At 42.2% G+C, this 17,811-nt stretch overlaps 1 protein-coding gene across 5 annotated transcripts in view; it reads right to left on the bottom strand.

Annotated features, from left to right (window-relative positions):
* LMO3 (LIM domain only 3) overlaps positions 1–17,811 on the bottom strand; it is a 60,438-nt gene that overhangs the window by 39,859 nt on the left and 2,768 nt on the right. For 2 of the 5 annotated variants that reach the window (XM_026035572.1, XM_026035568.1), the window contains exon 2: positions 9,511–9,724. In XM_026035572.1, the coding sequence (XP_025891357.1) occupies positions 9,511–9,716 (206 nt within the window). In that variant the 5' untranslated portion in view covers positions 9,717–9,724. Of the gene's footprint in view, positions 1–9,510; positions 9,725–15,910; positions 16,036–16,898; positions 16,965–17,182; positions 17,370–17,811 lie in introns of those variants that run through there. The other 3 variants (XM_026035570.1, XM_026035571.1, XM_026035569.1) reach the window with 3 other exon arrangements.

Below are 17,811 nucleotides of genomic sequence, written 5' to 3' on the forward strand. Positions count from 1 at the left end.
CTCAGCCCAAAAATGCAATAGCAGCACAGTTTGGGGTCCTTCCCAAACCAGGGGGGACCCAAGCAGAGACGTCATGTTGTGGGCAGAGACAGCTGCGATGCAACACGCAGGATGCCAAAGTGGACATGGCAAGGCAAGAAGGGTCTGCATGCAAAGCCATTCCAATTTTAAATATTTGGCTTTACTAAGGCATGCTTCTAAATTAATAGCCCTTGTGACTTTCAATAGGATTATTCAGGGTACATCAAGTCAAGCATGTAGTATATACTTGCAGGATTAGGGTTAATGTTATTTTAGCATAAAGTGTTCTTAAACATATCAGATTACAAATTAAATAAGGCAGCCAACAAAAACTAGAGGGAGAACACAACCTTATTGAGACGGCCTTCTGTGACACTTTGTGCAAGGAAGGCACAAAGATGTGCTGTCTATAATAGCAGAGATGTATGGAAAATTTCTTTAATATAAATAAGTAGAAAGATGCAATGACACTGCCTGTTAAGTTTTCTCTTGTCTTAAAAGGAAAGGAAAAAAAACTCTTAAGTTTGCTCTGCGAGTGTTGAGCAGGAGGAACAAGAGCTCCGATTGTAACAGTTCTGACCAGAGAAATGCAGGATGGTTGTAGAAGCAGCCACAGTGACAAAAGCTAGAACCTACATCAATAACCCCATTATTACAGCTGTTTTTACTATCCCTAATCTCTACCCTCTTACTCATTTAAGTTATTAGAAACCCTTTCTAAAAACTTAAATGTCTGAAAGACCAAACGAAGCTCATGGATTGTTACTGGAACTATTTTAGGGGTTGATTAGCAATAACAACTCAGCAATAACAAGGGAATTTAATTATTTCATCTGGATCGACACCAGCTTTTTTGCAAGAAATGCTTATTTGTCTTTAGATAGCTACAGATAAGTAACATTTTAAGCTGTTTTGTCCCCTGGCTGAGCGGTTACACTGTTCAAGACAGAGTCACATAATAATAATTACCAAAGCTAGAACTGGAGGATCCCCCCCACCCAATGCTAATACTCATGTCTGGGAAATGGGCCTTGGACAAACATGCGGTTTGATGCAGGAACATTTTGCACGTTTGAGTCAATTAGAGAAGGGAAAAGTGCTAACGCTTCTGCAGCGAGTCCAAAGGTTCGGCCACAGAGGAGCAATCCGAAAGCGGGAGACGGGAGCAAGGTGCCGTTTGTTACCTGGCGAAACGTAGCAGCTTCCTAATTAGTCCAATATATCATCAGCTGCAACATAGCCAAATGTATAACCTGACTGTGTTTATTCTCAACACTCCAAAAGAAAAAAAAAAAAAAAAGAAAGAAAGAAAAAAAAAGAGCAAGAGAAGATGCAATAAAATCCCCCATCTCCTTGTCTCCCCTCACTCCCTCCCCTCACAAAAGCTATTTCATCTTTGCATGTTGTGCAATTCTCACTTTTATCCAGTTCGTGCCAACACAAGACATTAGCATTTCTGCAAAAGGCAAGATGAAAAGCTTAAATTACAGTTTTGCAGAATGCCACTTAACACAGGAACTGCATCAGGATTTCCCATGGAAGATGAATCCGACCTGAGCCTACTCTTCTATTTTATGGAAGAGCTGATTTTTTGCTAGTAGAGTTCCCTTGCTGTTTCTTTTTTTTTTTTTTTTTTTTAAAAAGATAAACAGGGTTCACTAGAATCCCAAGTGAAAATATTTTGCAGTTAATGGGAGTCTCAAAAAAAAAAAAAAGCAGTTTCAAAAAAACATAGGTGTTAAAAACTATTCAGCTGCAGTTTCATGAGAGGCTGGAATAGAGACTTATATATAGGTCTTATATATGCTCTATATTCTCATGCTATCATGACATATGAGCACATGCTTAGCTTAAGCTTGCAAGTAACTCCACTGATTGCAATGAGGCTACCAAAATGCCTCCTTGTTAGCATACATTTGAAGTCTGTCTTAATCAAATTTAGATAAGTCTGAACCACTACTATTATATTCCAGTCTACACAATACAGATGCAGAATTTCAACCTGGTTTCTACATAAATATAAGCAAAAGTCTAGTACCAAGCAGGTGTACTTAGAAGACATGAACATGGAGAGCATGTAGGATACTTTAGCAAAACATATTACTTTCAAAAGAGGGGCTATATGATTCATTATCAAATTTTGCCTGCAATACTTTTTCTGTCATTTAAGTTGTCAAAATCCATGATTACTTCTGTCATTTTCTGATGCAGATATGGTTCTTTTAAAATAATAAAAACCCCCTCTAAATATTAGGAAGATACAAAAACAGAAGATCCTGTAAATCCAAAATTTAGTTAATTCTGGTCATATTTAGTCTGAAATATATCCGCTACGCTTCTTCTCTCCAAGTCAGCTACAGTTAGCTATACCATTCTTTTTCAGGTAGACTCTCACATATACCTTTAAAAGCTGCATATTCTAGAGATTTCTTAAAGGTCTCATTCTCTTTAAAATATGAGCCTACTGATTCCTTAAAAAAAAAAAAAAAAAAAAACTGTATACAGTGAGGCTCAAGACGTAAGTATCCAAAGAAACAAATTGTTTTATCCCAATTTCACTTAAAAATATGTAGAAGTGTTTTTGGGTTTTTTTGGACAACATAGATTCTTTGCCTCAGATATTTGGGTCTGAAAAAAAACACTTTAGAGCAAGTTGTTCATGAGCGTTCAAAGCATAAAAAAATGCTTGTGACTAGTGCTTAGATTTACTTAAAAAGCCTGTCATTATCATCATCATAAAGGATCCACTGAGAAAATCAGCCTTTAAAGCACAAAGCATCGAGTAAAATATACCTCAAATTATAGCATTCTTAAGGCCAGTGGTAGTCAAAACCAGTTTTATTTAGAAATCACTTGTCTACAACATGCTGTGTATTTTTGTTTCCAAATCTGTCATGAATGTATTTAATTTTACTTGAAACAGAGAAAAAAAAAGTCTTGAGTCAGGAAGGCTGAAACCTTGTAAAAACATTGACCTTTTGCTGGCCAGTTTTCAATTATCTGTTATAAAATTTTATAGGAAATTTGCATTCCAAGGTGAACCATATTTGAATTTTCAATTTGCTCAAGACTGTCCTGTTGGACAAAGAAGTTACGCTTGTTACTATTATTAAAACATTCCGTTTAGTAAGGAACATTATCTTATATATTCAATATATAATATCTAATGCGGCAAATATGATGAGAAAAAAATCAAGCCTTTTTTTCTTAAATGAGTCAGAGGGTTTTATTTTTTATTTTTGGTTAAAATATCGACAAAACAAATAATTAAAAAAAAAAAAAGGTACATGGCAGATGTCAGGCTTTTTTTTGTATATAAAGCTGTCTTCATTGTATCCAATACATAAATATTTTACCTGAACAGTAAATTCATATGCAGCTTTGCACTTTAAACTTATTATATCAATAGTCAGAATCACTTATGAAGAAAATTTCAGCAAGGAAGAAATCAGGGAAGTTTGTTATAAACTCACTTGTGCAGGCTTCTAAAAGAGGTTACAGAAGAAACTTAGAGCAGCCCTATAAAACTGATTTCTTGCAGCAAGAATGTTAACCTATCCTGCAACAGTACAGATTTACCTAGGTTGCCTCCTCCAAATCATTACTTTTATCAAGGTTTATTGAGCTACTATAAATTGAGAGAGTCTTTGTAGTAAAATAATTCTCCATCAAAATACCTCGTACTACAGTGAGGAAACGATGAGCTGCAGGACAGGTTTCAAGATGCACTGTACTTTCATCTGAAGAGTCTCCTGAAATTCTTTGAACATTTCCAGGAGATTAATGAGGTGTGTTGACAACACACAAGAAGTGTCTGGTTTTCAAGAAGCCCTATAAGAGGAAACGTTCACATCCTGGGAAATTAAACTGTGTATTTTAAGCCACTAAAAATAACACAATTATTAAAAATTTGGCAGCTCTGAAGAAAAATACCAGAAGACACTAGCAAAAACATAGAACTACTGAAGAGCGTCAAACTTGAGTACACCCGTTTTACAGCATTTCAACATGACTTAAACACTAATTTTAACAGCTTAATTGAACGTTTCTTATTAGAAGCTATTATAGATGAACTAAGAACGGACTAAACTAGGCAGAGTGCAACTAAATCAAAAGCATTATTATATGCAAGTTAGGTAGATGAACTGTGTGGATGTGCATTACTCCCCTTGCAGCACACCTTCATCCCTTCAAGAACCATAAAGGTGTTTCGAGGATTTCTAAACAGTTGGTAATTAAGAGGAAGAGTCAGTGTTATTGCTATTTTTTAAAGACATGCTAAATGATACAATTAATGTACTTTTAGGAGAACAAGGATCTGGCACACACAGCAACATTCAAACAAGCAGACCGTGACGGCTACTGTTTTTATATTTTAAAAAATATTCTACGGCCCATCCCCACAAACCCTTACTCCCATGAATACACCCAGGCATTTCAAAAAGGGTATTTATGTAAATAAGGGTTCAATCCTACAAAGCTTTAATGAAGAAAGCTGAGCTTCTTAAGCCTCACCTCCGTAAATACCTCACTATTCCTGAAAACTCAATGTGCTTAAATCTTTAGAGATATACCCTTATTTAATTAAGCTGGGCAAGAAGCATACTTAGGTGTCATTTATGGAAACACCTTATATCACACTACCCATGAAAATATCCATCTGGAGTATTTTCACACACAGTTAAAGAGCTGGTATTTTAGCTGTCTGCAATATTTAATGTGCACTTTCCCTTGCACAAGAGGGAAACAGAATCTGCCAATCGGTACCAGACCACAAGACATTTTAAGTCTGCCTTGAATTTCTAAGTAGTCCTATGTAATCACTTTTTAAAATACGAATTGCCTTTGGTGCAAGAGCAGTCGGACAAGAAAAGGCTGCTGCCTGAGCTCCACTTCTTCCAGCCTGCTCCTTTTCACCGGCTAAATATTTTAGAGGCAACATCTTCACGATGCTCACGGTTGAACACTTCACTTTCCGTAGTCAGTTTTCATTAGTTACAAGATCCAGTCCAATAGAGGTGTTTTAGAAACTCAGTTTGTCTCAAGTCTTCACACTAGCAAATGTGTGAGAAATAAAACTATGATTTGCCTCTTCCTTAAGCAATAGTGATCTAGTCATCTTCACAGCTGTTCAGTGATACTTCTAATGTCGGCAGCACATTTACAAGCCAAACCACTATCAAACTGGGAAGGGGAGTGGGAAAGAGCTTTTCCCACTCCATCCCCAATAAGCTCATGGATGTGTTTTAGGACAAAAATCCCACCCCACTATGTTAGTTTTGCTAATCCTTTTCTTATGATCTGTCTGCCTGGTTAGGAAAATTACAAATAAATAATAAATAAATAAAATAAAAAACCCAGAAACCATATCCTTTGTGTTTACTAAGAGATATGCACTCCAACATCTAGTGTCACAGAGCTGGAGTTAAAACCAGAAACGGTGGAGATAATTTAGCTGCACGAATGCCTGCTCTTCAGTAAAACGCTGCCAAAATTAAATAGGAATGAAACAGCACTTTGTAGTCATTGGGCGCTCAGCAGGGTTTGCGTAGTTAAAAACCTAAGTGAAAAAGGGTGATTGACCTACATTGCAACGAGCTTAGCACAGCTGTACTTTCATATTTTTCGCTGCATCCGAGGAGGCTCATTATTTAATGCACCCGAGTCGCGCGTAATTGCGGGGCCTTCGCTTGACGCTTTTAGAGGGCAGATCTCCTCCTCGGACGACTGCAGAGAGCTGCAAGCTGCAAGACAGGACCCGAAACGAAAGCGCTGGGGCAGGGGACACAGAAAGCAAATCCCCGGGCAGCCCCAAAAGCAGCCGTGAGACCATTTTCCTCATGGTTTGGGGCAGAAGCGGCCTAGGGCGCGCTTAATGCAAGCGCCTCCCCCCACGCGAGGTTTAAATAAGTAATAACCTTCCAGCTAACAACCAGTTTGGCACGTTAAACAGCCGAGGGGCTGTTAACATAACAACTGGCCATTAATGGCAGTAATGACAGATTTCAAAGGGAATACAGTGCTTGTATGGGGCTGTGCTGCCAGTCAGCGCAGAGGACGGAGTGGGATGGATGCAGGCATTAAGATGTCATCCCCACAGCTCCAGAGGAAAGAAAAGAGGGAAAAAAAGAGAAAAAAAAAAAAAACCCTGCTCACATATTTCACTTACTGTAAACGGACTTGAAATATTGGCGTAAACCTAAGTTCCTGAAATTAAGTCTTCACTTTTTTAACCCAGGAGTGTATAAGCAGGAGACAGGAGCCTGCAGGGGAATTGCACTCTGCATATCATTTTCGTTGAGTGTGTTCTCTCTAACATCGAGGCCTTTCTTTGCTCCAGTCACTTCTCATCCTCGTTAGCAGAGCGGAGCTCCTGGCTGCCGCGGCCACCCGATAGCCCTCCACAATATGCATTGCTTCCGAAACTGATCCTTGGCCTAGTGCCAACGGTACCAGGCTGGAGCCTCGTCCCTCTTGCACTCGGAACAGCTCCCAAGCCCATCCCTTACTCAAGACATCTGCCCCCTGCTAAGAAAAAGCACTTTGATATGGTAAAATTAGCTAGTTTTCCCAAAGTGGTGCTAAAAACCAAGAAAGTTTTTGACTTGGATATGGGATACACCTAAAGAGCTTGTTGAACTGTCTCAGTCCCCAAGACACCCTCTAATGGTATCCTGAGGCTGACAGACAGGACAAGAGCACGCATTCAATCTTGAGGTTTTCTGGCAGGCTTTTCTAAGCGAGAGATACAGAAATCATCTTCGCCAAGGCGCAGTCACACAGCTTGTGAATCCAGCTCTGAGCATTCAAGCACACAAAGTAGCTGCATTATTGCTTATAGCATCTGTAGTATGGCTGCCTTATTGAAAGGCATAATGAACACAGAGAGATGAGTTAATAAGCAATTTTACTCTTTCTAGTATCATACAAGCCACATATCCTCTAGAGGGCACCACATAAATTAATAGGAAGCTTGAACAGTTTTACATGCAGCAAAGACTCCCTTTATGGTTAAAAARAAAAAAAAAAAAGAAAAGAAAAAATGGACAGCTTGAAACTATAATCAAACCCTAATCTGATCATTAGTACAAAGCAATTTGTTCTTTAAATTCGTGTCAAGGAGGTTGCTAAATATGAAAGCTTATTTGACTACAAAGCTAGAGAACATTTAACTAGTTTCTACATTAGCATTAAAAAGATCACTTTTATAGGTTCACTGCATAACTAAGTAGATAAGATGCAATGAGGCAAATGACTATCTGCAATTACCTTAAGTGCATCAGTTTGAAGTTTAGTGTAAATACCAAGTTTAAATCTATGCACTCACACGAATCACTAAAAAAGGCTCATGACTAAATAGCTTCATTAAGACTTGATAAATCTAGAGACAAATCAGAAATATCTTAAAGTCAATTACAGGATTTTTCATCTGTGATAGACAGAGTTTTCACTGGTCCAATTATTGCTTGTGAACAACTAACCTAAATGCTCATTTTGAATAAGGTCATGGGTTGAGCATAAACGGTCTCTTTTCTGTACATAAGAGTTTTCAAAAATCTGTTAGCGAATTGTTTACTCCTGCTAGACTTTCGAGACCTTAAAGTCATGGGATGTGGGTGTGTGTGCTCGCATGGGTGGGGAAACACTTCACTCATACCCATATTAGTACATCTCTTCTTTATTTTAAAACATTGATCCACTGCACTAATATTTGTGAGATTCAGGAAGTTCAAAGTCTCCAGCAAATTCAGGCCTCAGATCAAATCCCCACAGCAGAGTTGTTCCACTCCTGCAGTCACTTGTGAGAAGAAAAGATTCTTAAAACACATTTGAAAAATTAGGGAAAGCCTTACCCTCTCCCAGAAGCTGTTACGCCTCTGTGAACATGCACATGCCTGAATATCAGTCACAAATCACCTCTGCTTCTGCCCAGTAATTCCCTTCTACTTATTTTTCAAACTTTTGCCCCTATTTTTTTTTTTAAACAAGGTTCTGAAAGTCACTTCTTTGGCAGCTTTAATGCAGTAACCTTAAGGTGAAGCCCCTATGCTCACTTCCAACAATGTACCTTGTGCTCCTTTTGCTTGAAGAGCTTGAACGGCTAACAGAGCACTTTCACCACTCAGTAATCCATGAGTGTGTTTGGAGGACCCTAAACTGTCTTGCAGACCTGAACATCCACCTCAACAGAAGTAGAAAGCAAGTGTATAGTTTTGTTATTGTTGCTATTCCACTCTAGCGAAGGAGAGAAAAAAAAAATGTAACGCAGAAAGCCAGAATACCAGATACTGGTAACAGTTTAATCTTAATTTCCATCCCAGCTGGCCCACATTGTACAATTTAGGAACTGCTAACTGCATAGCAGCTTCACCTTTTGGTCCTGTGCTAAAACTGAACTTGTGAGTTAACATATTCAGAAATAAACTTTATTTTTTACCCAATGCTTTATTACACACTTAAGTGTCCCTTTAAAAGGAAGGCTTCACTACAATGGCAAGGGAAACGTTCCCAGAAGTTCATGTTAGCCCAAGGCAGCTAGTCTCATTAGGCCTCCTCTACAGGGAATGGAGGAGAAGTGCTCCTATATGAAAAAGGTGCTCAGAATCACCCCAAAGGAGCTTCTTACTCTATTTACTATTGAGAGCCAAGGGAGAATAAATGTCCCAGATTAAAATGATCTTCCACAAGTAGCCCTATTTATTCATATACACTCTGATGATAATCTACTTCACTACTGCCTCAGCTACAAGTTACACTTCATATAGAACTTCATAACTTCGTACGTAACTTCTTCTGTAACTCAGGATCACAGGTCCATAAGCAACTGAGATTAGAAGGAGAAGTGACTATTTGCTAGGGCTGAAAAGCAGCAACAGGTTCGAGAGTGGCCCACCAAGGTCACCAAGCTGTACGAAGACCAAAGTGCATATATACACCTAAGATCTACAGTTATTTAACATGGGGGAAAAGCATGTTGGCAACATTGGACCAGCCTCTAATAGATAAATAGATAAATAACGATATTCATAAGTGAAATCCCTCTGGTAAACCATGAGGACAAACATGCATAAGCTAAGGAGTATCAAGTCCTCCTCAGAGTTCAAATCCTGCTCTCACGGTGTCTAAAGACAGACCCTATCGTATTAGTCATCATGCCTGAACACCATGTTGTGTTTAAAAGGCAACTGGATCCCTGGAAAGGCAAGGCTGAAGGGAACACCTTCTTCCTCCTTTTCTCTAGGAAAGTGACCTTCGTATGAGCATCAGAAAATTAGCAGCTGTGAGAGACCTGGTTGTGTGTGGCTTTTGATTCGAGATATAGAAAGTGACTTGTGGATTCTAATTCGACCTCTGTACTGCAGTATTTATTCTCCTGTGCTCCAAACACAATGCTCTTCTCTTACAGACATCAAGCATTGCTAATGTTGCACTGTCAAACCGAACAGCATCGCCGAGTTTGTCAGCGAAGGCAAGAAGGCCATGGCCTACCTCAGATAGTCTCTGCGGCAAAGGATAAGGTTGGCTTTGGTGTACAGCGTGGAGCCCACCTCCCCCAGGCGACAGTCACAGCAGGCACATTTCAGGCAGTCTTCATGCCAGTATTTGTCCAGGGCCTTTAGGAGATACCGGTCTTTAATCTTACGGTTGCAGCCAGCACAACCTTTCGGCTTGGTGTCTGGCTGGACTGAGAGCATTTGTATACCTGCAACGAAACAAGACAAGAGAAGAGTAAGAAACAAGACACTCCTCCACAAGACCATCTCTTTTCTTTCTTCATCTTTCCACTCCCATACACACCCAGTTCATTAAAGAGGCAATCACGTAGATAAAGTGAAATAATCTACATAGTCCACAGCAAGCTGAAAACGTTATTAAGTTAAATTTGAGAGCTGAAATGTCCACTGGTCCAAGTTGCACAGCTTCTCTTAAACACCTCATTTACCTGGTCTCTTTGCTGAAAGGAAATATGATTAGAGGAATTAAAATATAAATCAGCACCAACAGCTGAATTGAAAAGTCATCCACTTTTGCTCAGTGTATCTAATGTCTAGTGACCAGTGATTTAAACAGTATCTGTGATAACAAGCAGATAAACTTAAATATTTGGATCTATTTACATCTTTATAGCATACAAATGCATTCCCAATTCTAAAGATGGAAAGACTGAAGCTACTAGAGGCTGAAAGATGGATTTTCAGGGAGGTTGGACGTGACTTTTGGGGATGGGGAGGACAGGATGAGTTGTTCTGTTGTTTAAAATTTCAGTCCTTGTAATGCACATGAATGAAGCAATTACATTTCCAGAGACTGCAGTACCAGCATCTTCAGACCTTAAGCCTAATGAATATCCGAAAAATCCGATTCCATACAATCTGCACAAGGTCAGATACTTACTAGTTGATCACTGTTATTTATATATATATATATATATATATATAAAAAATAATAATAATAAAAATCCAACTCTTACATTTGAATCCTAGTCTTAACCAACAGCTAGTTTGGGGCAAAAGGTACAGTGGTGTCAGGTATATTCACCTCCCGAGTTAGCAGCAAGCAGCGTTTCGATATCCGTTCAGACTTTGGTGACAGCACAGCGTGGCTGTGGAAGAGCGGCTGTGCACTGAACACTGCGGTCAGCTGCCAAAGATCCATACCCAAGTCAATCGCGCTCAGTTTTACAGTAAAGAGGGGGAAGAGGTCACTACTCCAAAGCGCTTACAGACTGATCTCTCTTGGTTAATCTCATGAACTGTTATCCCATTACACTTAGACCAATCCTCTAAAAGTCTTTTTTTTTTTTTTTTTTAAAGAATAGAAGAAGCAAAAATCATAGCCCAGCAGATGCTTGCTTTAACATCAGACACGCATCAGAGAAAGACGGAACTAATATGCAGTTAGATTATTAGGATATTACACTGTTTTTAGGCAAGCACAGATGAAACTTTGAAAAAGCTGTTCATTACAGTGCATCTTACCACTACAAAGAGAATTTTCCAACACTGGGAAACATATGCTTTTGTTAACACGAAAAATCCTACACCCAAATTTAGTGCATGGTGCCCACCTCTTATACAGAGGCTGGAAGAGGTCAGACAGAGTCTTGCAACAAAGAAAAGCAAATTCAAGAGCTCCTCATCAAGAATGCTCCACTACCTGCTGTTAGACCCAGCTTTTATCAGCAGATCTCAGTTGATGCTGTAATACACTACTACGAAAAGGCAGTTGCAGGTAGCTGGGACACGAAGAGGTTTTGTTCTTTTTTTTTTTTTTTTTTTAAAAAAAAGTTCTCATAAGGAAAACAGAAAAACAAATGTGATCTTTGAAGCAATGGCATAGCTCTCTATGGGTATCAGCACTATGAAGACGAGAAGCTAAGCAGCTGAAATTTCTAGGGGATCTGCAAGCACACACATAAGCGGAGCACACTGGATTCATGTGGCCCACACTGACCGTGGAGCCCCTACGAGATTTTTAGTTACAAAACTCAACTCTTGAGCCTCACCTCTGAGTCTCAACTGTTGCTAAATTAGAAAATAAACAATTCTTACCATGACATGCATTTACGACAGCCCTGGTACCTCGTTTGCAATGCACCATAACATACTGGAGAGCAATCTATTCTCCTGCTCAATTAACCCTTTGGTTCTGGAGAGACAGAGGTCTCCTAGAGCCACCTCATCCCAAGCAAGTGCCGTAAGGCAATGGCTGAGTCTCTGTAATGTTTTTAATCACCAACTGTCTCCCCTAAATCCAGGGTGCAAGCACACAGCGGCACGCTAACATGGCCATAAATAAATGACTAAAAGCATTTGGAGATTCATGGTACAAAACTTAAAGCTGACTGTGGAAGTCCTGCTGGATCTCGCACATCTTCACACAGCAGAAAAATCTCAACCTGTAAAGCTGCGTAAAACAGAAAAGTGTAAATAGCTGTTAAGAGCTAACATGCTTATCCCCGATCCTCTCTTTCTCCACATGGAGAGCATAAACATATAAAATGGGCTACAGTTTATATCAACCTCTTGGAACTTGGTAAAAAAAAGTTCAGAGGCATGCAGGACTGCTTTGGGGCTTTAATCTTTAGCTTGATGGAATCCAGGATAAGCTAGGAGCTGATACAGTGCGCAGCTTAAAAAGGAAGGGAAAAAAATGTAATAAAAAAGTTTAAAAAAAAAGTAAAAATCCACTTGATAAGGTGAATCACCTGATAAGGAACTGGGTTAGAGAATGGAGCCTGATGGTCTGTGGTGCAGGCTGATCTGCTGCCCTGTACCTTTGATGTGAGCACAGCGCAATGGAAGCAAGGCTCAAGAAGCGAGTACCTGAGCAAACGGCCTGACAACTCCCTGCAAGCACAGGGTTTCCTCTAAATCCTACAATGCCAGCTCACATGGTCCCACAGGTACCCCTGCACCACTTCAGAAATGCTGCGAGGGGAGGGGGCAAAGCGGTGCAGAAGTGGTTTTCCCATTCCCTGCTTCCAAATCCTCCTTGGATGGACGAGCCGAGCGAGACTGTCTCCCTTGGAAGTGGTGAGAGCCACCCTTCATGCTGGCTTTCTGGAGGCTGAGCAAGAAGGTGGTTCTGCCAGCCCTTGGCAGCATCTACAGAGCAAGGATTCAATCCATGGAGCTTTTGGAGGTAAAAAGTGTTTTGCTCCTTGGCTCCTTTCTCATTTTACTTGTAATCAAGCATCCTTTATTTAAATGAAAACTTAACAAAACTACTATTATACACATACAAAAAAAAGCTGCACTTATTTTTGAAGCATAGAAAATATCGAAACACCACAAAGCACCAAACAGTACTCCAAGAAGTGTTTTACTCATCTCCAAATTCTTTGCAGGAGCCCTTCTTTACATGCCTCAGATTAAATCACTTAATTTGGATAGCAGAATACTTGATGACTTTTTTGTTCTGTGTAGCATGAGCCACCTTAATGCCGACCACCCCACAGACTCCCTTCAGTGCTCCCTTAACACCTCCAGCACAGCTACACTTTCCACATAAAATGTATTTGCGTATTTTTAGTGCCCTCTGAATTTGAGAAGAGAACACCTGCAGCTCCCCTTTTTTAGCTTTTCACAGGCTACCGTTTGAGTCCTCAGTTACTCCTTAGGACACAGGCAGGAGGACCCTTTCAGCAGCTGACAGCACCCACAAAACCATCCAAACCACTTGCTGACGAAATATCAGCAGTGGTGCACAGCACGGCCGCCTGCCTCCCCGCTCCCCTGTGAGGGCAGAGCTCGTGCAGCACTTGCAGAAAACCTGTGATTTGGTAAGTGCTGCACCCAAACTGCAAAAAATTCTCCTCTGGCTTTTCCTTCAGCCTGCGGAGTCCTACTCTGCTGCTCTCAGAGCAAATGTCAGTGTCCCAGCAACCCTTCTCATCTCACCCCAGTAGGTTTTGAAGAGCTTTTTCCAGCTTCACCTTTTCTTTCTCTCTCACCCCCTCCCCAAGACTCCACGAATGAACCACAGAGCTGTGTCAAGCACAGGACGTCTTAAGTCAGCACCTTTAGGATTGCTGAAGGAGGATCTTTGCAACCTGACTTACAGAGCTTGGGCTTTCACCCTGAGCAAGATGTTCAACACAACCGACTCCCACCCCTCCTTACTGTCACTGCTGCGTGATGAAACGCTGTCATGTCAGCCAACTGAAGTTCAGGATAAAGAGGAAAGACTGCAAGAAAAGGCTAAATTAGCCTCCTGGAGAAAAGCAGACACACAAATATATAAAAACAAACAAACAAACCAACCCATAACAACACACGCGCTAATGGTCACCCTTCTCAAAACCCAGAAGAATGAGACCCGGAATAAGGGAACTATGTTTTGTCACTGATGGAGCAGTGTCCATGACCAGGAGTGCTCCCTGACTGCGCCGCGTCCCGCACAAGACTTTCAGAACAGCTTCTGGCTTATAGTTGAAACAGTCTTTGAAAGACAAGTTAAGGATGGAAAATGTGGATATTATCATGCACTAGATGGGTTAAAAACTTTTAAAGCCCAATCTTCTTCACTCTCCCTCACCAATGCACACACACACGGTTCCTACTAAGGACAGCAAGATGTGCTGCAAGAAAGGGACAACTTGCCTCTACTTCTAAGAAAAATAGAAATCATTTTGGAGCAAATTAAGTATCAGTGCACTGATCTCTGGAGCACAGCAAACTGACAGACAATATGCAATCAACGAGAGAGTTAGAGATCCAGCAGAAGATAAAAAGAATACTTTTCAGACACTTTCCCACTTGGTAGCTTCCCCCTAAAAGCATCCAGTGCTCTAATTATGCAGGGCAATACAGACACAGACTTAAAAAAAGAAAAAGTTAAGGTTTCAGAGGCAAAGAAATGTTTGAGCACTTGTGTGCAGCACATCAGGAGTCGTAACTAGTTTTAGATTGGCACTTAAATTGTTCTGTGGAAAATTCTTATTGCCTCCGAGACCCTGCTATTCTGAGCTATTTGACAGTTTAAGGGAAATCATAATTAAAAAAAGAGACATAAATAATAGCCTGTGCAGTGCGGTGCACAGAAATAAGTAGAGCCATTTCATTTAAACTCTGGTGAGCTTTTAATTGCCCGGATTGCATTGTGAGGCAGCCCAACGGTTGATTGCCTCCATTATGCGCTCTTGTTCTGTGCCATTCATCCGCACAGGCTCAGCTTCTGTAGTTAACACAACAAAGTAACCGCAACTCCATAACACTCTGCTTTTTTTTTTTCCCCCATAAAAAAAAAAAAAAAATTAAAAGCAAGGTTTTTAGCACCCTGAATATGGACTTTTCGGTATACTTTTGAGTTAATTTTCCCCACAGTAAATAGCTCAACTTCACCTCCTGCCCCTTCTACAGAGGAATATGAATTTTTTCCCCTCTTTTTTCTTTAAGATGTGCATTGGGAAGGGGAAAAAAAAAGGAAGAGGTTAGTTTAAAAGAAAAAATACTTAAAGGAAGGGGGGTAATGCAGTCCCGCAGCTGGGAGCAGAGTGATACAGATTAAAAGAATTTGGCCAACATGGCTAGTCGATTGCCAAGAGACACCAAACAAAAGATTTCTCTTCTTCTTTCCCCTTCTCTTTTTGAAAGCTAGATTGGGCCTAAAAGCTTGTTTCTCTCTGTTCACTGGCCCAGAGCATCCCTGCAGGCTGTAGCCCCCTAAGGGACAACACAGCAAATAGATGTACCCAGATCTCAGGGACTAGAGCTGCTTAGCTATGTTCCTATCCCTGTCGTGGCCCCCCCCCTCCACCTCGCCCCCCATATCCTCCCCCCGCCTTTTTTAGAGCAGTGGTGCTGGGAACCAATTTGATTCCCTTTTTCTCCAATGCAGCTGCAAGGCTCAGAGATACTGACATTTTTCCACTCTTATCAGTTTAATTACAGTTACCATGGCAGCAAAGTGCTAGTGCTTGGCAAAGGCCAACAAGAGATTTGCAAGACTGAGTTCAATTCTGATGCAGCTCACATGCAAAAATAAAATAAATAAATAAATAAATAAGAAACATACACTCTGCAACAAAGAATCCCTCTCGGAGCCGGACGCTCGGAGCCTTTTGTGCCGGTTCCCTTCCAAGCGCTGCAGGGACGAGGAGCGCAGGGAAGCGGCGGGGAATGTGGCGATATTTTGCTGCTCCGCGCAAGATTAATCGGTTTAAGCGGCAGCCCGGCAGGGCGGTCCGGGGAAGCCAGATTTGGGGTCTCCTGGAGCACCCCCCACCCCGAGCACCGCTCGCTGCGCATTCAGCACCGGAGAGAGAAACAAGCTGCGCCCCCCAAGCGCTACTCCAAGGCACGGCGGTTGCTCCGCGCTAACTACACGCATTAAAAATATATATATATATAAAAAAACAGATAAACAAGAGAGACCGCGACCTTACCGAAACTTTTCTTCTTTTTCTGCATGAGTCGCTTCGCGGGGGCTCCCGGGGAGCACCGGCTCGCGGCAGGAGAGGCGAGCGGCTCCGCGGAGCGCGGCTACTGCGCGCCCGGCGCCCGCAGCCACATGCGCCCCCAACTCTGCCCCCTAATCCGCTAATCCCGGCGGCCTCGCAGCCTTTTTCCTTTTTTTTTTTTTTTTTTTTTTTCCCTCCTCCCCCCCCCTTTTTTTTTGGCAACAAATGGGTTTGATTAAACTGTCACACGCAGCCCTAGCGCGGCGTGCTCGCTATGAAAGGAGGAGGGGAAAAAAAAAATCATAACAGAACTCCTGTTTCATAACACCCCAGCCTGCTGCCTGCCTGCCTGCCTGCCTTCCTCCTCCTCCTCTGCAAAGCCGCTGCCCCAACGCGCCCGCCCGTGCGCGCCCCTGCGCGCCCCCGGCCGCGGGCTGCTCCTGCCTCCCCCCGTCGGCCGAAAGGGTTAAGCCTGCGCCGAGGCTCGCGCAAATTAAACTGCCGCTGCACGGGGAGGCTGGCGGATTAAAGCCGGGCAGTGGGAAATGAGCCTACTCCCTTGGTAATTTGAGAGCACGTCTCGAGAAGCTCTGGAAGAAGCAAGAATAATAATAATAATAACAATAACCGGCCGGGGGACGGGAGGGGAAAGGGGGGGGGGGGAAGCTGCTGCAATTCATTGTTAACTTTGACTGCGATTTCTCAAGGCATCCAGTCGGATGGGTTTCGCTCAGCATCCTCCGCTCGCAATGTATTTCATGTCTCATCATAAAAATAATGAAGCCTCACATGATTTAAACAAAACAGTCTCGGCAGAGCTGCAGCCTGAGTGAAAGTTGCAGTGCGGAGCCGCGTGTGTGTGTGCGTGTATTGCAGCCCCAGCTCATGACTCAGAGAGAGGGAGAGACACAGAGAGATGCAGACACACATACACAAATGACCCACAGCCTCTGCACACAGTTGCCTCACTTACCTTCTCAATTAAGCGATACAGGGGAGGCAGTTCAATAAGCACAGTGGCTGCTTTGTAGCTCTTCTCCTTGGGAAAGGTCAAAAAGAAGCATTGTTTGGGGAAAAAAAATAAAGAGGGGGTGGGAGAGGTGGGGAGGGAGATCGCTATTCTTTAAGTTTAAAATAATGAGGTCCTCGAGGATCCGCCAAGTAATTGTGTTGACCGCATCCGAGCTACAGGTGTCCTCCTTTTAGTATCTTGCAGTCCAAGGCTGTCTGTCTCCGTCCTGGCTGAAGACAACTTACCTAAAGCAGCGTGTGAGGAGCCGAGTTGAATGAAGTCAGGGCTTTATCAGCTGCAAAATGCAATCCCTTACCAGCCAGACATAATACAGCGAAAGAAAAGGTCACTCAGTTATTACTGAGCCAGCAGAGCCCAGGCAGCTCTCGTGGAAGACCACAGAGAAGCAGCTCCCTTCCGATTTAAGGCTATTTACCTCTCTCCCCCTCCACCCACCCTTCCTCTCCCTGTCCCCCCTCCCCACTCCCCCTTCCTCTCCCTCTCCCGTTCTGCAGCTCGCTCAAGTACAGCCGCCCTCGGAAAGTGCAAAGCAGCCAGGAGACAGATTGGGCTTTGTTGGTAATTTCCCATGGTGAAAATTTACAAGCCTGCAAGTGCAGTCAGCAAAACCACATGCATATGCTAGACACAAACACCAGGGACACACACGCACACTTGCACACACATAAGTGACCTCTATGGAAGCGGCTCAGGATCACCTTCCCAGCGAGCGCGCCAGGAGCAGACCTGGGGATATGTGTGTTGTCCCCCCACACCCCGCTCCCCGCCATCTCTCCTCCCCAAATACTTTGCTTAAGCAAAACAATAAGTTGCCTACGCAAAAGAAATAAGAGGGGGGGGAAAAATGGCAAGA

Source organism: Nothoprocta perdicaria, unplaced genomic scaffold (assembly GCF_003342845.1).
Source record: "Nothoprocta perdicaria isolate Ctin4 unplaced genomic scaffold, notPer1 scaffold_161, whole genome shotgun sequence".
NCBI lineage: Eukaryota > Metazoa > Chordata > Aves > Tinamiformes > Tinamidae > Nothoprocta > Nothoprocta perdicaria.